We start from the raw sequence: 22,609 nt of genomic DNA on the forward strand, positions 1-22,609 counted from the left end.
TCTTAATGGACTGCTGAGTGAGTGACCTTGATTCCTAATGTACTCTCACACACACACACACACACGCACACGCACGCACGCACACAATGCATTGACTTCCATTCATTCCCCGAAGGCTCAGCCCAACCTGAACCTAGAGAGAGATGGGACAACCGCTGGACAACAGCTGTACTGAAGACAAACTGGAAGACACAAATTTATCCTATTAAATAGACAAAAAGTCTGCAGTACACTGGTTCAGAGTCAACGCACTAGTAACCGTGTATATAATAGAAATAATAATCATTAATACGGATAGGATAGGGATGATAAGGACTAGAATAATTTTATTTTAAAAATGCATTGATTTATTGACATTAATATCACATTTTTGTCTTTAATTCCTAGAGATATATCACAATAATTCCTAATTAATAATATAATAAGTATAGAGAAAGATAATTTTCTTTGACACACAAATATGTTTAACATATTGGTAAACCAATAATCTGTCTAAACAACTGAGAAGTTGATAAATTGATTAGACGATCAACAGAAATTTAAACAATGCTGTGCATCAAATTTATATTTATTTATCTATCAAGTCAGTTATTTATTAAAAAGACATTTGAAGATGACACATTTAAGATTGATTGTTTTTTTATTGAAATTTCTAAAAAAAATATTGATGATATATAATCAATATTTGCAGCCATAAATCGAACTCTTGCTCTTTGATGTTTGGACTGTTAGTCAGACTAAATGTTAAACAACAACAAACATCCTCTCTACTCGCAGCTGAAAACCTCAGGTGGGCAGAAAAAAATACTTCTACAGACACAGAGATATCAAAAATACTACTACTAGAAAAAGAAAAATCAATATGTGTCAACCTCTGAACACAGACAACAAGGAGGGAGAGTGAAGAAGAGGGGATGTGAAGAGGAGAGGACAGAGCTGCAGCCATGAAACCCACCACCATAAACTGAGTCCTAATCCTAATCCTCAGGCCTCGCTCACATGGATTAAAATAAACACGCTGCCCTTTGTCTGCCGGGAGCTCCAAGACTCAACATTTACAGAGAAATGCTTCAGCTACCGACTCCGCACACTGAGCATACAGTCTCATAGGGAACGACTGTTTTAGCATTATTACCTGCACAGTGCAAGTAATAATAGACAAATATATGTGTGCACTCTTCCCAATTTGTCATGCAACTGCTGCACAGCAACGTCCCTCTGGAGAAATAAAGTTTTATCTCATCTTATCTTCAAAATGCACAAATAAGATATTTCACAACATAGAGAGTAAATTCAGGCAAATACAAACGATGTACAACGCAGGGAGTTTAAAGTGGATCTGGATGCAGTGAGGTGAAAAATGTAATGTAAGCTCTGAGGATAATGCAACTATACTGCAGGTGCTGCTTTTGGGCATATTTAGTGTTAAGCCCGTCATTTTTAAAACAGCACCTAACGGTTATTTTTTTTCATCATTTGATCTGTTGGTTTTTTGTTTTTTTCTTAACTGTGTGATCTATGAAAAGTCAAGAAAATGGTAAAATCACCTGAAATTCAAGCTGTTTATTTTGTCCGACCAATAGTCCAAAACTCTGAAAAAAAACTAAGAAAAGAAGAAACGGTTTTGATGCCCCAAGTTCGGCATTTTGGCCCTCACCATCATGGTTTTCGGCTGTCGCCATCTTGGTTTTTGGTCGTCCTCCATCTTGGTTTTTCACCATCGCCATCTTGGTTTTTGGCCGTCGCCATCTTCGTTTTTCACCTTCACCATCCTGGTTTTTGTTCGTCGCTATCCTGGTTTTGGCCTTCGCCATCTTGGTTTTTCACTGTCGCCATCTTGTTTTTTGTTGAGTTTGGAGCGTTATTTAACCTCCTTCATGACATGCTAGTATGACATGGTTGGTACCAATGGATTCATTAGGTTTTGTAGTTTCATATGATACCAGTATCTTCACTTTAGCTTTAAAACTGAGCCGCTACAACCAAACTTTAACTTAACGTTAACTTTGACAGCCCTAATCCTGATGTGTGAAATCGATGGCGTTCCCCTTTAATCGACTCTCTCTGCTCCATTTAGTTTAAAGCAAAGTAGAAAACTATTTACTTGGTTGTTCCCATCAGAGGACATTTGCATAAAGTCAAACTTTCTCCTCCACGTCGTGCTGACTGAGTCTTTGAATAATAAAGTTAAATTCACACTGACTGGCGTCCTGCTGCCTCCAGTCTTTGACTCCACATGTGTGAAAAAGAGGGTTTAAAGTGGACTTTGAGTCAACCAAGGACAGCCGGCAACGTACCGCTAACACTCAGTTTCTACTTTACTCAACCTCAGAGAGAAAAACAGTTATCTTAAGACTGCAGCTGGCAAACAAACACACAAACACACACACACACACACACACACACACACACACAAACAAACACACTATACGTCTGTGAGCTTCTTAAGGACAATAACGGATCAAACAGAAACTAGTGGAAATACTCTCTACTGTCTCTCTGCAGGTTTCAGTGTCAGACCAACTGTTAGAGACACACTGAGACATCATGTGTGCGCGCGTGTGTGTGTGTGTGTGTCTGTTAGTGTATTAATAAGTGTGTAAGTGTTGTGTGGTAGTGTGTCCATGCTGGGCTTATCCAAGTAGAAAATGAGTGTATGTGTTTGATGCCAGCAGCTTGGCGGTCCACCTGGACGCCGCCCAGGGCTGTGTGTGTGTGTGTGTGTTTGTGTGTGTGTGTGTGTGTGTGTGTGTGCGTGTGTGTGTAACAGATGACAGTAAAAGCTGATCCTAAATCTGTTTCCGGTTGAAAGATTCGAGGTAAATTCAGTTTCATTTTAACAATCTGGCTCCTGTTTCTCCCGATGACGTTTCACTCAGCAGCTTCATTAGATGCGTTAGTTTCCATCCACCTGATTTTATGCACATTTTTATTTTGCGCATAAAAAAAGTCAGTGGAACCGCCGAATTAAATTACTGCCTTGCGGTTGTACGCCTCCACCAACCAGTCAAGTGTCAGTTTACATCCATGTCTGTCCAAAATGTCATCACTTCATAATTTTATCCTGTTAGACATTTGTGTAAAATTGTCCTAATTAGCATATGAATTCTTGAATTATGGCTCCGCCGGTCCCCACTGGGAGACACCAACACCACGCTGCTGGAGGCTATATTGCTGGGCCCGCTTGAGAAAAGGGAGGCACGGGAGAACCAGAACCAGGACTGAGCGGGGCAGGCTGTCAGACCCTGCTGCAGTAAAATGAGAGGTTTTCTAAAGGGAGTCTGGTGCACGGAAACCTCGTAGTAACTTTACTTATGTAAAAGATGTCAGTACTTCTTCTTCCGCCACTGACGGTTATAGCAGTACATTATTTCCCATGATGCATCTTCAACCACCATATATTTATGTAATATTCAGGTGTCCATGTACTTTTGGCCATGTAGGCAGCGCTGCAAGAACTAGCACAGTGTTACCTTAATACAACACTTAAAAAAAAACACATTTAAATGGATAAAGTCACGAGTGATACACACACACACACACACACACACACACAGTCAGCAGTTTGTTCCACAGAGTCATGGTGAGAGAGAGAGTCTCTGGGTAAAATGTGTCAGAGACGATAGGGATAATACATTAAGCTGGATGCACACACACACACACACACACACACACACACACACACACACAATGTATATAGATGTTTTGGTTTGTTTCCATTCTGTCTGTTATGAGAAGACCGAATCCTCTGAATTGAAGTTGAAACAACGCTTTACTGTCTTCACCTCCAGTTTCATGAAATCACTGAGCCTTTTTTCAACAATGAAACTGTATGTTTGTGTTTTTAATGTAATGTACATCTTCAAATGAGGATTTTCTGCATCCAGAAGCTGACAGATGACGGTGGTGAGAAGTAACAGAGGCTAACAATTTAGCAAGCTAATGACAGAGGAAAAAGATGAAGTCGTTGGGAATAACATTTCCCTTAAACATATTATAAAATTACGAAGAAAAACAATATACGACTAAAATTACAATATATTAACTTATGTACCAAAAGATTTACTTCCAAGTAGTATCAAGGAGACCGCTGGTCATGCCCATGTTCACAACGTTCAGTGTCATTTTCACTATACAAACGTAGTGGTTTCAAGCCCAACGATGTAGTTCTTTCCTAAACCTAACTATAGTGGTTTGTTACCTGAATCTAAAGCGATGCCGAGAGGCGTGACAAAGCGGCAGCATATGTAACGGGTTGGGATGAGAGCGTGTTGCAGCTGCTATGTGAAGGTAAATCTGCAGTAATACCTGTTAGACTCACACGCAGCCATCTCCATTCACTGACTTTAATATCACAACTGGTTATTAGATCAATAATGAGCACTAATGCTTCTAATTTAACTCTTGATGTGCTACAATATATTCATATTACAGACATATATACATTTCCCCTCTTTTAAAAGTATATTTGATCACATTGTATCAAGATGTGTCCCTGTTCTGAACTCAACTCTGATAAATGCAGTATAATGTACATTTCCTCAGAGTCTGCACTTTCTCTGCTTAGCAAAAACTGTATTCATTCACAACAATTCACTAAACTATTTTCTTCAATCATTATGAAGTTACTCTCTATGAAACACATCCTGCAGATGATTCAAATTAAAAGCTAAATAATTACCAGTAAATAATGCTAATAATAAAAATAATCATGAAGGTCACATGGTTTTTACTGCAAATAAATCATTGTTTATTATAGAACAGGCTCATACGTATGTATATATATATATATATAAAATAAATAATATATATATTATGTAACATTGATCGTTTTATTGATCAGCTTCAGTGTTGTTTAAATCCCAACGTAAACAGATACCAGTACTTCTAGTTTATAGCCACCATAATGTCATACGGGTGTATTTATACTGTATACATTTATTCAGAGGGACAGACATATTGAAATTTAATTTACTTTATTTATAGTTTATTTGATTTTTAATAAAAAAAAATTTAATATATATATAGTATATAGTATATATATATATATATATATATATATACTATATACATATACAGTATATATATTGTGGGAGAAACCTGAGCACCAGGAGAAAACCCACACAGACACAGTGACACAATCACTGAGCCACTGTGCCGCCCTTAAAGAGAAACAGACAGGAGTACTGACACCGGAGCAATGGATCGCCACCAAAATCTAATGGATTGTTCATTGTGCCACACCCCACCACTCCAAAAAAAATTTCATTCAAATCCATCACGGACTTTTGGAGTTATCCTGCAAATGGACAAACCAACAACCAAACCAACGCCGGTGAAAACTTAACCTCCTTCCTAGGCCTTCGGCCTTGGCAGAGGTACATTTTTGGTAGTAATTTAGAGTGTCCAATTAGCCTAATGCATAACTTGTTATTGTGGGAGAAACCTGAGCACCAGGAGAAAACCCACACAGACACAGTGACACAATCATTGAGCCACTGTGCCGCCCATAAAGAGAAACAGACAGCAGCAACGACACCAGAGCAATGGATATTCATGAAGGTGGAGACGTAGAAGGTGATGGGGGTGAGGGGGATGTTGCGGAGTTATTAAAATAAATTCCCGAGGCTGGCTCAACCAACAAACAAACCAACAAACAAACCAACAAACAAACCAACAAAAAAAACAACAACAAAAACAACAAACAAACCAACGCCGGTGAAAACATAACCTCCTTCCTAGGCATTCGGCCTTGGCGGAGGTAGGACGTGGACAGACGTGCAATAGATGTCGAGTGTACAGAGTAACAGCATAAAGGTAGTTGAGAGATGAAGGTGAGGTAGATGAGGAGGGAGGTGGGGTGGAGACGTAGAGGGTGACTGAAGTTTTGTTTCATACTATAAATTACCACCAAAATTATTACAAAAATATTTGTCCAATTAGCCTATTGCATAACTTTTTATTGTGGGAGAAACCTGAGCACCAGGAGAAAACCCACACAGACACAGTGACACAATCACTGAGCCACCATAACAGACTACAAAACCCTAATACCCAAATTATCCAGGTGGTACATCAAGCCCAAAATATAGAACATCAAACCCTCATTCCTCATTCTACCCCCAGTGTTAGGGTTAGGGTTCTTCTTCTGCTTTGTCTCCTCCTTTTTAACCTCAGATTTGTGCTTTGTCTCATCACATGTTATCGCAATGTGATGGCATGACAGGCATTGTTAGAGAGATATATTCCATCCCAGCAACAACATCCAACACACACACACACACAGAGTCAGGTCTGCTTCAGTAATCCTGAGGACAAAGATGAGCAGAGTTCTGACATCAGCACCTCTTAAAGCACAGTCAGTGTCTGTTAGTGTGTGTGTGTGTGTGTGAGTGGTTTGTCACGCTGTGTGTTACAGTGTGTCTTAAGTGTGCGTGTGTGTGTCTTAGTGTGTGTGTGTGTGTTTGAGCCATTTTCTCTGCTTCCAAGTCAAAAGCTTAAAACGGTGGATGATGTCATGCTGTGATACACACACACACACACACACACCCACACACACACACACACACACACACAATGTGCGTCACCGTCTATTTAAAAAACATGATTTTTATTGGTTTTTACTGAATTTATATCTTAAATGTGACTTAACACTCAGCTGCCACTTTATTGGGTACACCTGCACAGTCTAATACAACTGCTGTGATATAAAGTTTACTGTTATGATGCCTATAATGTTACATTTTTAATTGAGACTGTCATAAAGTTGTTAATTAAATTAAATGTTTTAACACTGAGATCATTAGTTAGTGGTGGTCTTGTACTGGACTGCATTATATTCATATTCTGACCCCTTCAATTATGTACATACGAAGGACTAAACATTACAAACTCCTGTAAATATGATGCATTATCAGCTCCACAACACCTTTAACTATGACCGCAATAATGAATGTTTATGACATTAAATTAATATAATAAAAAAAAGACAGATAGCTGAAGTCTTTGGGGTTTGTTCTGTTTGTTTTTCTCTCTTTTTTTAGTGTGTTTGTGTTGTTGTATTATGGTATGTTTTCAATGTATGTATGTTTGTATGTATGTAAATGTGTACGTATGAGTGTAAATGTATGAGTGCATGTGTGTATATTAGGGCTGTCCTACATGGGACTGATACAAATAACTGATTTATTGTTAAAGTAGCAGATGGACATTTGGAGAATAAACTAAAAGATTAATTTAAAAAAGAATTGACAGGCTATCCAACATAAAAATGTCCGTACGAATCAAGCATAATGAACCAGGCTGCAGCCGTCAACGTGTGATGAAGGTGAGTTTATTTGTGAGGACGTTTAGAGCGAAGGACTCTGGTGTTGATCAGCAGACAGCAGAGGTCTGGCTCCAGATCAGGGTCTCACTGAGGCCTGAAGGCAGCCAGGTGCTGGTCCCTTCTGGACTCGCCAGGAGAGAAATCAGGGTCATGAACCTGTAAAACGTCGCCTGTAGTGTTTGTGTTTTCCTCAACAGGTTTATAAAGCAGCGTTGTGAAGCCTGCTGGAGTTTAAGCTCAACTCGTCATCTTGTCACTGGAGCCAGAAAATACTAATCTGAGCAAATTGTGGATAAATGCGACTAATTTGAATATATTCATGACTTCCTGTTAAATTTTTGTAGCTGCCATTTTCCCTCCTACAACTCCCTCTGCACCGGGAGTGAGGAGGTGACATCTTTTTAGTCATTCATTCATCTTGTTAACAGTTAATCAGTGCTGGAATAAGTAATCCTATATGGAGGACAGAACCTGCCAAAATAAAAGAATAAATAAATGACTCGATAAATGAATAAAAATGTATAACATATAACCACAGTGCAAATAAGTAAATACAATAAGTAAATATCACTGCATTTAAAGCCCATTGAGACGCTGTGATATTTGGCTATATATAAATATACATGTTACTATACAATAGTAGAGCATGTCTCTTATTTGTGTATCTATTATTTAGCTACCTGTCATCTATTTTTACTCCTGTGCCGCTAGTTGTCTGATCTCTCTTCTACTCTATTCTCTCCTTGAACCACCATGTTTCTCTGCGTGGCTCCGACTATTTAACATTTTAATATATTGTTATTTTGCAGTCGCCCCGCTGTGAAGCGCTGTGACCACCGTTTAGCTGGAAGCTGTACACCTGAGGATTATATTATTATCTCTGCATGAGAACCACAGACAGGTTCACAACACAACATGGTTAGATTCTTTATATATAAACGCCTCTGAGGCTGAAAACATCCTCCCACTTAATACCGGAATATACTGGAAACCATGCTTCTAATCCCTCTGACGGCGTGGTAATAGAGCTGAAACTATTAGTCAATCGACAGAAAATTAATCGCCGACTATTTTTAAATGTATTAATAATTTTCAGTGGTTTAATCAAGCAAAAAAAGACAATTAGTTTCTGGCTCCAGCTTCTCAGAGGTGACAATTTGCAGTTTTTTGTGTGTTGTATATTCTTGTAAACTGAAACAAGACATCACGTCGGGCATTTTTCACTATTCTCTGACATTTTGTAGAATAAACGATTAATCAGTTAATTGAAAAATCAACAAAAAGATTGATGGACAGTGAAAATAATAAGGCTGTCAAAGTTAACGCGATAATAACGCGTTAAAACAAATTTTATTTTAACACCACTAATTTCTTTAACGCATTAACGCGACTTGCGATTTTTAAGTTGTAGTGGAAACAAGAAACAAGATATTAATAAGTTAATTGATTTCCAATAACAAATATATACATACATTTGCATAAAGCAGCATATTTGTCCACTCCCGTGTTGATAAGAGTATCAAATACTAGACAAATCTACCTTTAAGGTACATTTTGAACAGTTAAAAAATTTGTTAATTTGTGATTAATCATGATTAACTATGGACAATCATGTGATTAATCACAATTAACTATTTTAATTGATTGACAGCCCCAATAAAAAATAAAGATTAGCAAATCCAAATCTTTAAACAATGCCAAAAGTAAACAAGTTAACAGTAGTGATAATCATAAAAAACAGGTTCAATAACGGTAAGGTGCAAACAAAGAACGTATATTGCTGAGAAGTGAAAGTAGTTTGTTCCATTGTAACGTCAGCGCCCAGCAGCAGAGCTACACTTCCGCCATTTTGGACTGAAAGCGACTACCGGACGTCAGTAAAACGTCAGCCTACAAAAGTAAAACTAAATAATTTCTATTCTATTGTCATATTCTACTGAAATGTCCTGTGCTGAACAATAAAATATTATAAATATAATAAACATTTTGGCTGTTGTTGTAAAAAGTCAAGTCTCTTTGCTTCTATTTTCTTTGCTGCAAATCCAAAATATGATGGTAGTTAAAAATTAATTCTCACATTTTTAAGCTTACAACTGAATGAGGAATCATTTGTCAATTTCTCTCACCAAGAAAATGTCATTTGAAATGTTGCTGCTTTCAGGAAATCCTTATTTACTTATTTATCCATCAAAAACTAAATATATATATAAGAGTTTTAAAAGGCTGGAAGCAGACAACATGTCTCTGGTGTTCCTTTAAAGAGGAGAATGTGTCCTCATTCTGCGGTGGCAGTCATGTAGAGTTTGTAAACCTTTTAAATGTGAGCTAAAAATGGTTTGCTGAATCTGACACCACGTGTAGAAGGAGGATAACTACTGTACGCCTGGTGCAGTTTAGGTGAGCGCTGACACGTCTGTTCTTATCCATTTATCTGCGTCTCTCTCAGTAGATTCACATTTTAATACAAGATAAGAGAGAAAATAGGGCTCATAAATACTGTTGAATCATGTTTAAAATCTACTTTACTGCACGCTGGACTGAAAACGTCTCGTACATGTTGGATATGTATAATAATAATAGGACTATTTTCACACTTCCTCTATTAAAATGAAAATTATTTAATCAATTAATCATCTATAATGTCAATACATGTTGAAAAAATGTATGTTACAATTCCCCAAAGCCCAAACATGCATATTCAAGTGTCTTGTTTTGCGATCAACAGTTCAAACCGTTGAACAGTTCAAACCCAATCAACAGTTCAAACCCAAATATATTAAGTTTAATATCAATAAAAACAGCAAATATTCACATTTAGTACGCTGGAAACAGAGAATTGTTTGGCATTTTAACTTTTTAACAACAGTTGCCAATAAATTTTCTGGTGATCAACTACAATCATTTTAGCTCCAAACAATTAATTATATTTCTAAATCTGATTTTTTTTTTATGAAACAGCTTGTTTATTGGATTGGAAATATAAACATGTATGCAAAAATTATATATGAGAAACTAATAGGGGCTATTACACCAAAAGCACTACATCTTTCCATGGTTTACTCCACAAATCAGTATCATACAAAATATCATATTACACTATAATAAGGCTGCAACTAAAGATTATGTTAATTATTTATAAATCTGACCATTATTTTGTTGATTAATTGTCTTTAAAATGTCAAAAAATAGTGATTAAATGCTCATCACACTGTCCTCAAATCTCCCAAATTCCTTGTTTTGTCTAAATTATTCAATATACAGTGATATAAAACAGAGAAAAACTCCTATTAGAGAAGCTGTAACTGACTTCTGACTAATCGCTTCAGTTAAACAAACAGTGAGTCTGTTGCTGCAATTAATAATTAAGTATGTTTCAGATTTGTATCATAAATAGCTCATATTTCAAGGATTTCATGAATGTCTAAATGTGAAACACAGAAAGTCAATTTATCTTTGATAAAAAACATCTTGTTCATGGGATTTAATGATCAAAGCAGAAGCCACAACTAAGTGGGAAACCAATACACTTTTTCCAACAAAATTGTTTTTTATATCTGTTATTTATTCAGTCTCTTTTCCAAACTCGGTGCTGACTAATTTGGAGCGATGTTCGAGCGCTGCATGGATGGAGATGAACGTAATTTGTGACTGAGATGGCAAAGAAAGCGCCGGAAAAAGGTTGAAAATGAGCGTGTCCACCCGGGTTTCATGTTTCATTGCCGATCGGAGCTGGAGCCGATAAATACCTGTGACTACTGAAGAGTTATTTGTCCTGGGAATGAATCCTGATTGTAACCTTTCCCACTACCACTAGAGTGAAGATACTTGTATCATATGAAACTAAAAAAACCTAAGGAATCCACTGGTACCAACCATGTCATACTAGCTTGTCAAGATATGTGAATGAAAATGGGTTCTATGGGTACCATCGAGTCTACCCTTTACAGCCATGCCCACTTTATGATAATCACATGCAGTTTGGGGCAAGTCATAGTCAAGTCAGCACACTGACACACTGACAGCTGTTGTTGCCTGTTGGGCTGCAGTTTGCCATGTTATGATTTCAGCATATTTTTTATGCTAAATGCAGTACCTGTGAGGGTTTCTGGACAATATTTGTCATTTTTTTGTGTTGTTAATTGATTTCCAATAATAAATATATACATAAATTTGCATAAAGCAAGCATATTTGTCCACTCCCATGTTGATAAGAGTATTAAATACTTGACAAATCTCCCTTTAAGGTACATTTTGAACAGATAAAAAAATGTGCGAATAATTTATAATTACTCGCTATTAAATATTTTAATCAATTGACAGCCCTAATTATAACTATAATTATTATTATTTGTTGATTGTAATTAGTCTTAATATTCTGAATCTGTAAAGTAACTGATGTTAAAGTGCATATATACAGTGCAAGTATAAAGTAGCATAAAATGGAAATACTCAAGCAAAGTACCTCAAAATTGTATTTAGTAAATACTTAGTTACTGATACACACAAAACAATATTATACTAGTACTACACCACAAAATAATCCACTACTAAAGCACCACACCACACCACACCACACCACAACAGTACCGTGTTATTTCAATGGAGGGGTGTTATGAAAACAAATGGCAACCAGAAAACGTTAGATTTTAACGGTAGTGAGACAACCTTACCAACACATAACAGATGTAACTCACGCTCTGTCTTTTATTGACTTCTCTACTTCATGGTATGTTTTTTGTTGGTTTTCATCATCTTTCATCATCATTTGATATTGCAATATATTGTTATCAATTGTTTTTTATTTGTTTGTTTGATTGATTTACTGACACAACAAATTATTTTCTTTTTAAATATCTATATATTGTAATTTGCTTAATGAATTGTATATATGTATATATATGTTTTTATTTTTTATTTTTTTTAAATGTATTATTGAATTGACGCTTTGGCAATATTGTTCACCTGACAGTTATGCCAATAAAGCATATTGAATTGAATTGAATTGAATTGAGAGCAGAAACCAGTGGTCATCGGTGTGTCCAGGTCTGCTAATACCTCACCTGTCAATGTTGAATCCAACCGTCACCATCAGTCTATCACACATATTTACTACTTAAAGGCTACATACCTTTGTTTTTTGTAATGTTCAAATGTATTAATAAAGGAGTGTGTGTTGAATAACATGGGATTTATTGTTTTTGTTGGGTTTTTTTACCATGGTATCGAATTGGTATCGAGAATCGTGTAAATTCACTGGTATTGGTATCGACTATACGATAAGAGAACTACACCACAAAATAATCCACTACTACAGCACCACACTACACCATTACCGTGTTATCTCAATGGGGGGGGTGTTTTGAAAACACTGGCAACCAGAAAACGTTAGATTTTAACGGTAGTGAGAGCAGAAACCGGTGGTCATTTGTGTGTACTAACACCTCACCTGTCACATATGTAATCCAACCATCATCATCATCATCAGTCCATCACACCTGACTGACCCTCCAGCGTCACAGAAAACCTCAGGGTCACACATTTCACTGTAACACCGGTAAAACACCGGAGCTGCTACCGTCCGCAGCCCAGTGACGGTGGTCGTTACACACACACACACGCGCACACAAGGGCAGACCCTCTGGTTGACCAGCACCAGGTTTAACCGTTGGTCGACCGTTGGTCAGCCGTTGGTTAACCGTTGGTCAGCCGTTGGTTAGCAGCCCCTTGCTAACTCCGCTCCGCTGCTCGTCTGCTCGGTAACCGGTAACCCGGTGTTAATGATGAGCACGTTAGTAGCCTCTCTTAACGTGAAATCACCGTAACGTCACTGTAACCTCACCCCCGTTGCGTCAGATTAACACGAGACAACACACACACACACTCACATTCACACGGTATCAGTTACCAACTTTCTACTAATCTCAACGTCTGTCTGTCTTGCGCGAGCTCTAACCGGCGATAATTAGCTAGTACACGCGCTCACACACGCGCACACACACACACACACACACAGGTATGTACCAACACACACACACACACACACATACACACTCGCCGGGTTGGGATCCGGTCTTACCTCCCTCCTGGTCCGGTTGGAGACAGGCCGGGATGTTCTTCTTCCAGCCGGGCATGATGCACCTCAGGGCGGATAGGGAGTCCAGGGCGGCCCGCTAGCAGACACACACCACCAGCAGCGGGAGCAGCAACATGGCTAGTTAGCTTTAGCTTACACTACATAGATATCCACCTCTCTCCCTCTCTCTACCTCTCTCTCTCTAACCCCTCTCTCTCTCTCTCTACCCCTCTCTCTCTCTCTCTCTCTCTCTCTTCTTCTTATCTTTGTCTATGTCTCTCGACCCCCTCCCCCTCCCGTAACTCTACCCCCGGAGCCTCGTTCTGCTCTCTGAGGAGTGGGAGAGCGACCTAGAGTAGTAAGAGAGAGAGAGAGAGAGAGGGTGACGTGATGACCGTGGAGGAGCCCGCGAGGAGGCAGACGGGGTTCTATTCGAACGTTAGAACCTCAGAATTCCATTGCTTCGCTTCTCGACACATTCCAGAATGTTGCTATTTTTTTGCAGCCATTTAAAAGTGTTTTGTCCGGCAAAGCACCAGCACACCAGCAGTGAGCACGCGCCTCCCGCCTTCATTCATTCATAGCAGAAAGAGAGAGAGAGTGTGTGTGTGTGTGTGTGGTGGTAGAGAGACATGATAAAGCTCCCCTCAGCTAAAAGAAGCTTCCCCAGCAGCCCATACAAGATGAAGATTTATGGATTCATTTAAAAGTGTTCAAACAATGACACTGACACAGATAAATCTAAGGAGCTTTAAAAAATACTTAGTCATAGTTTAACCCCTTCTGTGACCGAGCACTCTGTAGCCTCATCATAAGGCTTGCATCATAAAAATATATATCTAAACCAAGATGGTATACGGAAATTATGTGTCCGTGCTGAACCAAAATTTTAAGTAAGGGATTATGTACAGCAAGCCAACCCTTCAGGGAGATTATTTCGCAGCAACGACCTGCTATGACTGTACATTACCCTGCTTATTACACGACTTACTTAAGACATCAATAATTTGACACAAAAATGGTCCTCCAGGATCCGAAATCAGAACTCCGCCCATACCAACGGTCTGCTATACATAGCAACGGTCTGTTATAAAGAAATAACAGACCATAGAACACCTTATTTGACCAATCAGAATTGAGTATTCAACAAAGCCGTGTAATAAAATGTGTTAACTACGGCTGTCAACTGGTTAAAATAGTTAATCGTGATTAATCACACATTTTTTTGAACATCTGTTCAAAATGTACCTTAAAGGGAGATTTTCCACTCCACAAAACACATACTCTCTTTTAATTCCTGATTATATTTGTTTTAGGGCTGTCAATCCATAAAAAATGTAATTGCAATTAATCGCATGATTGTTCATAGTTCATCGTGATTAATCCCATATTTTCTATCTGTTGAAAATGTACCTTAATGGGAGCTTTGTCAAGTATTTCATACTCTTATCAACATGGGAGTGGGCAAATATGCTGCTTTATGCAAATGTATGTATATATTTATTATTGGAAATCAATTAACAACACAAAACAATGACAAATATTGTCCAGAAACCCTCACAGGTACTGCATTTAGCATAGAAAATATGCTCAAATCATAACATGGCAAACTGCAGCCCAACAGGCAACAACAGCTGTCAGTGTGTCAGTCTGCTGACTTGACTATGACTTGCCCCAGACTGCATGTGATTTTCATAAACACGGCATGTCTGTAAAGGAGAGACTTGTGGGTACCCATAGAACCCATTTTCATTCATGTATCTGGAGGTCAGAGGTCAAGGGACCCTTTTGAAAATGGACATGACAGTTTTTCCTCACCAAAATCTAGAGTAGGTTTGGAAAGTGGACAGCTAGTTAGCTTAGTTTATCATTAAAAGGCTTGAAACAGCAAGCCTACCAGCACCTTTAAACCTCGCTAATTACCCAGGATGTGAAGCCGCAGGGTGTCCAGCTGTTTTAATGTAGCTCAGTATTAACAGTATTTACACACATGCAGATATTTATGTGCCCTCTAGCAATTCATATTCCTGTGTTTTCATTTATCAAAAGACCAGGTTATTAAAAAATATATATATAATTTTTTTCTCTGTTAACTTGTATCCAATTTTGTTGAATGTCATCTTTAGCTCACTAAAATAAGCTACAATCAAACTTATTGGTGTTTGTTTTGTGGCCTCCAAAGAGCTATAAATGCACATTTTAAAAAGTAAACAGTGATGTCTAATATTAATAGTTTTGACCTCCCTTAGCGCCACAGTTTCTCACAGTAACCTTATCATGATATATTGGTTAAGGTTGAGAAACAATACTTTAGAAACATTGGCAATAAAAAGTAGTTTTCTATTAAACTATTCATAATGAGTACACAAAAATATACAAATGCAGAGACACTAATGATCCCACGGCTATTCTCATACTAAAAAACATGTTGTTCAGCTCCAGCTGTGACAAACATACAAAATATATTATAAAGACGCCTTTCAGATTCTGTTAATTAACAATCTGCTGAGTGTTGTGTTACAGTAGTGACCCTGCAGACATATTAACCTGGAAACCACACACACACACACTTAGAGGTATTTGAAGTCTGTCTCCTGTCCTGACTCGTCTCGGAGGAATTCCCCACCACAACTCCACCCGGCTTTGGATAAAAGGGGCATTCTGCCAAATTTCAGCCTTTAATGTTTCCAGTCAAAGTAGAGAAGAAAGCAGTGGAGGTGATGACACATCACTGACATTACAGAATAACTATACAGTATATGATTACTGTGTCAGGCTGCTGCACCTTTGACCTTTTTGGTACTGATTCTGATCCAGGAAAATGCACTAGTCACATGTCTTCTCATGTCTTCTTTCAGGCTAGTGGACAGAACACATCAAAAATACACATTTAGGTGTTTATTTTACTACTTTGTCTGTTTGCATCTGTAGATTTTCCTAAATTCACCAAAAGTTACCGTTAGATAATGCCTCATTTGCATATTTAAACATAATATTTCAGAAAACTTACTTAATGTCAGTAATCAAATGGGGAAGTTTCATCGTGATATCTATCAGTTATTTTTTTTACCCTATTCACCTATAGTGTCTTCAAAATGCATGAAATTTTACAATCCATATCTTTAAAATTGTTTTTTCTCAGACTCCGAGCCAGAAATCTCCACTTCACTAGCACTTATATAAACCAAACTTTCCAGTTTCATTCCTCTCTTTATTCTGAAGGTTTTTACAGAGGGGTTTGTTCATATATCATTCATAGCCTGATTTATACAAAATTATATTCCCAAAAACATGGCAAAAATCGATTTTTAATGGCTGTTGACAGTATCTTCTGATTTATAAAATGTGATAAAAAGAGATATCCAAAATCCCCTGTGCAAAAACCTTTGACTCTAATATGTCAACAAGAATTTTGAACCTGGCTTTATCCAATGTTCAGTTTTTTGTTCTGAAAATGTATGAAAAATAGCACATATTTCATAAGATAATGCCTCATTTGCATATTAAACATAACATTTCAAAAAACTTGTAATACAAAAATTAATTGTCTCAATGTCAGTAATCAACTGGGGGAGTTAAATGTTTTATCCTATTCACCTGTAGTGTCTTCAAAATGTATGAAATTTTACAATCCATATCTTTGAAATGAGTGGGTGGAGGAGGAGGAGGAGGAGGAGGAGGAGGAGGCGGTGGCGGCAGTGAAGTGGAAGGATGAGTCTCTGCAGGCTACAAGACAAAAAGCAGAGAGACTGACCTCAATATGGAGACAAACAGACATCATGTGATCCTGCAGCCAGTTAGACTGAACTCATAGCAGTTAATCATCATTATTAATTATTAAATTAAAATCAAGTTATTGTCAATAATTGTTAATTTATTTAATTATTTGTTTGTTTGTTTGTTTTGAAAGAAAGAAAGAAAGAAAGAAAGAAAGAAAGAAAGAAAGAATGAAAGAGAGAAAGAAAGAAATTGCAGTGCAGGTTAATCTGAAAATAAATAAATATGCACAGAAACAGAAAAAAAAGTATTTATCTGACAAATTACTTATTTTTCTATTCATATATTTTGATACTTAATTATTTCCCATTTTATTCTTTCTGTTTTTATTTATTTATTTATTGATTGATTTATTGATTTATTGATTTATTGATTTATTTATTTATTATAATGGCAGGGCCACTTTAGTCCTCCATAACTTTGCAGATTCAGATTAATAATAATACAAAATATAAATCAACTAATAAGTTATGATATATCATTAAAGATTAAGCTAACCAGCAGTATATAAGGTAATTAAAATTAATTTGTACTCCACCAAATGTATTATTAACATGTATTTATTTATTTGATAAAATACTTTTTTTTTCTCCAAACTATTTCTAATATAATAATATAAAACAAATAATATATAATATAATATAAATTATTCTGCATAATGAGTACTTTTACTTTTGGTACTTTAAGTATATTTTGATGCTAATACTTTTGCACTTTTACTTAAGTAAGATATTGAATGCAGGACTTTTATTTGTAACAGAGTATTTCTACACTTGTTGTTACTACTTTTATTTAAGTGAAAGATCTGAATCAGCAGAGCCACAAAAAGGTAAAAACTTCAGTTTATAAATGAACATGTTGGGACGAGTTTGTCCACTTGTACTCTTTGTGAACTCTTATCAATAGTTTCAGTGACTGCAGCTTCGTCTGATCACAGCTGTTCTTCTTCGTTAACATCAGTTATAACCTTCATCTATAACAGTTTATATCAAACATACACACCCATATGTGATACTGTTGCATGTGCTGCTCTTTCCATCAGATGTAAAACCTGCTGCAGGGATTTACTCCCAGTTGGTGCTCCAGTTCATCCCAGATGTGTTGGATGAGGTTGAGGTCAGGACCAGTCAAATTCTTCCACAACAAACTGGGAAAACTATTTCTTTATGGAGCTGGAGGCATCGTCATGTTGAAACAGGACAAGGAGCGTCCTAAAGCTGTCTGAAATATCATTGTTTATTACACGGCTGTGTTGAATACTTGATTCTGATTGGTCAATTATGGCATTCTGTGGTCTGTTATTTCTGTATAACAGACCGTTACTATGTATAACAGACCGTTGCTATGGGCACAGTTCTGATGTCGGACTCTGGTGGACCGTTTTTGTGTCAAATTATTGATTTCTTCAGTAAGTAGCCGTGTAATAAGCGGGATAATGTACAGCTAGCGGGTCATTGTTGTGAAAGAAACTCCTTCAGGGCGATGCTCACTGTACATTATCCCTTACATATATAACAATCTACTTTCAAATAAAAATTCACCACTTTCATTGTCATTACCATCATTATTTTCATCCTCCTACTCATCATGGGTTCATCATGAAAACCAGCATATAATAGACTGGAATAGATCTTTATTCATCACACCTTCATCATTTATTTTATTATCATCATCATCATCATCATCATTATCATCATCATCATCACAATCATAATCATGATTATTTCCTGCGAGACATCTGAAAAGTGTTTGAGATGCAGCTGGAGCCTCATTTCATAGATTACTGTCAAACGCTGTCAATGCATTAAAACACACACACACACACACACACACACACACACACACACAAACACATAAATCACAGCGTGCATATGTCAGTGGCTGCATTATGTGTCAACAAAGAGAGAGAGAGCGCCTGGGGGTTTGTAAACATCCCACTCAACTGATCTGTGACTCACCACACACACACACACACACACACACACACACACACACACACACACCGAATGCATTCAACCAGCATGAATAAACAACTACAACATCCTGAATATCCCGAATCTGTGCGAGTATGAAATGACTGTGTGGGTGATTCATTATTAAGCAGCTCTAAATACACACACAGAGAGCTGCATCTGATTCAGCCTCTCTCTCTCTCTCTCTCTTTAATTCATCCAGTAAACAGGAAGTAGATCTCATTGAGGAGGATTTTGAAAAGACACACCTGCTGCAGGTGATTCATCCGGAGGAGATGATAAAATCAACCATGAAGTGATCTAAAGTGCTTCAGAGAGCATCAGACGACGACGGGCTCGCCCTCAATCTGAGCACACGGTCACATGAAGAAAGTCACTTTAAAGCCTCTCTGGTTGTTTCCTAAAGTCATTTATGGACGGAGATAATTGAGTAGAAAGAGGAAGGGAGGTCGGGCATTTTGGTGCAAATAGTGAGAAAGCTTTTGACTTTAGAGAGGAGCTCAGGTTTCCAGTGTACGACGGAGTATTAGGGCCACATTGAGGGGAAAAAAAATGATATCATAATATTATGAGAATAACGTCAGAAGTTTACGAGAAACAATGAATTTGTCAGCAAAAAAGAAGCCTATTAAGTATTTATGATTGTTAAAATTAAAAGAATACATAATACAGGCAGAGATTTGCATTAAATGTTCCTAAATAACAGGAAAACTCTGCAAATTGCAACTCTCTGATGCAATATTCACAAATATTCTTCTTAAATCGCTCGTTTTACTCAAACTTCCCATTGCATTCACCATTTGGGTTAACTGTGATTGATATGCATTGAATATAATAGGAAATATCTATAAAATACAGTAAGTCACTTAGTCAGTTTACTCAATGATAGAAAAGGTGATGACCCGCTGTTTTAGACGGTTCTGTTGTTGTAACGGTGAAAATATCTCTGAGTTCTGAACCTCCTCTTCTGAAAGTCTTTGTTTAGCTTCGCTCCGAGCAGAATGATCCTCAAGGTCAACTTCAAGAGGAGAGAAGAGTCTGTTAAAGAAGCTCTGTTCATTTAAAAGACATTAAGGAACAGATTAAACTCCAGATAAACATGTGCAGACTTCCATAGATTTACCTGTCATTTCCAAAAGAAATGTTATAAGAAAGCAGTCACTGCAAGTATACTTACAGATGCATGAGACAGCTTCAGTTTAATGTTTTGTTTATGTGGAGAAGGTGACGGTTATTGTGATGGCAGCTGGATTAATGTGGCAACTAACAGTTATTATCATAATCAATTTACCTGCTGCTTATTTTTTATCAATTAATTGCTTTTGTCTATAGAATAATGCTTTTAAAAGATTTGGAAATAAGCACATCTGGCTGTTGAATGTTTTTTTTATACCTTATAATTCTGTAATTTGCTCTTTGTCTTCATTTTAAATTGTTTGTTTCATGTGTGCAACCGTGTAACTGTGCCGCTGCCTATCTTGGCCAGGACGCTCTTAAAAAAAGAGATTTTAAATCTCAATGAGTCTTTACTCCTAAAGGTTAAATAAATGTTAAATAAAATATCAGAAAATAGTAAAAATGTCCATCATAATATCACAAAGTAGTTTAGTCATTTCAGTGCAGGAGAGTCCTCCACTATTCAAACAAATTTAAAAAATGACATTATTACTCATCAAAAGCAAAATAAAACAACAAATGAACAAAGAATATTAACTCACAAGCAAACATAACCAGTAGTAAGAGAAAATAAATAAGAGAAAAAGAAACAAAAAATAAGTCCAGAGTAAACAGATATGTAGAACCAACAGAAGCATCTTGTTCAAGATGAAATACGAAAGAACAAGTTAACAAATGCTAATTCGTTCTTTAGTTTGTCCAAAACACAAAAACATTCAGTTTATTATTAAGAAAAACAACAACAAAACAAAAAGAGAGCCGCAGATATTCACATTTAACAAACTGGAACAAGTGAGTCTTTTAACATTTGCATGAAGAATGACTAAAATGATGAGTCAACGATCAAAATGAATTGATTAATCTGATTAATTATAGCTCGAAGGGGGTGAGAGGCACTTTATACGGTATAGGGATGTATGACTAAGATGTGACTATGGGACACTGCAGCTATTTATTTTGTTTTTCAACTTGTATTTATATTAATTATTTTTTTGTAGTGTTTGTGTTGACATGCACAGGGACTGCAGATGGAAAGTTTCAAGTTATTTATTGTCATATGTACAACGATTACAGAGAAGCAGTTCTCAGATTCAAGCTCCTCCAACAACGCTTATTGAATATGTATAAAAAGAAAAATCACACAAGTAAAATATGAGAATTTGAGACATAAAATAGCACAGAAGTGAAAATATAGAGATAAAATATAACATACATAAATTCAATTATATATAAATTATTTGTGGTAGACAGGTGTACAGGAATGTAAACAGGAATGTAGTTATGAATATATATATATATATATATATATATATATTCAAAGTTTCCTAACAAATGCATTTAATAAAATAAATAATAATAATAACAATAATAATAACAACAACAACAACAATAATAATAATTATTGTTATTTTTTAATCAGCCCCCGTGACGCTGAACAGGATAAGCAGTTACAGATAATGGATGGATGGATTATTATTATTATTATTATTATTATTATTATTGTTATTAGAAATATGGAGGAAAATCCTGTGGTGAGCCTGAAAAAATAAAGTGAATGAATAAATTAATTAATGAATAAATAAATAAATAATTATCATTATTATCATTATTATTATTATTATTATTATTATTATTATTATTATTATTAGAAATATGGAAGAAAACTGCTCAAACTCTGACCTTTTACCCCTATATCGTTAATATATATACATATATATATATACATATATATATATATGTATATATAAATGTATAAAACAGAAACATGAATCTTTCTACCATATTTACCTATTTTCCTTTATATACTTTATAATATTAAATAATAAACTTATATATATATGTACATAATATATATATTTATATATATATATACACGATAATAAACTTTGAATATATATATACATAATATATATATATATATATATTTATATATATACACAATAATAAACTTTGAATATATATATATATACATAATATATATATACACAATAATAAACTTTGAATATATATATATATATATATATATATACACACAATAATAAACTTTGAATATATATATTCAAAGTTTATTATTTTATATTATAAAGTATATAAAGGAAAATAGGTAAATATGGTAGAAAGAGTCATGTTTCTGTTTCCTGACAAATGCATTAATGAAATAAATAAATACTACTACTAATAATAATTCAACTAATTTGAAATATGGAGGAGAATCCTGAAAACCCACCCACCCGTGTGAAAGAGTCTGCTGAAGCTGTTGACCTCCGACCCCTCCGGCAGCAG

At 36.1% G+C, this 22,609-nt stretch overlaps 1 protein-coding gene across 3 annotated transcripts in view; it reads right to left on the minus strand.

The window, feature by feature from the left end:
* grip1 (glutamate receptor interacting protein 1) overlaps positions 1-13,763 on the minus strand; it is a 58,429-nt gene extending 44,666 nt beyond the window's left edge. Inside the window, exon 1 of one of the 3 annotated variants that reach the window (XM_037760661.1) lies at positions 13,404-13,763. In XM_037760661.1, coding sequence (XP_037616589.1) covers positions 13,404-13,458 — 55 coding nt within the window. In that variant the 5' untranslated portion in view covers positions 13,459-13,763. The remainder of the gene's footprint in view (positions 1-13,403) is intronic. The other 2 variants (XM_037760657.1, XM_037760659.1) reach the window with 2 other exon arrangements.
* Between the last annotated feature and the right edge of the window lie 8,846 nt (positions 13,764-22,609).

This window comes from Sebastes umbrosus, chromosome 23, assembly GCF_015220745.1.
Source record: "Sebastes umbrosus isolate fSebUmb1 chromosome 23, fSebUmb1.pri, whole genome shotgun sequence".
NCBI lineage: Eukaryota > Metazoa > Chordata > Actinopteri > Perciformes > Sebastidae > Sebastes > Sebastes umbrosus.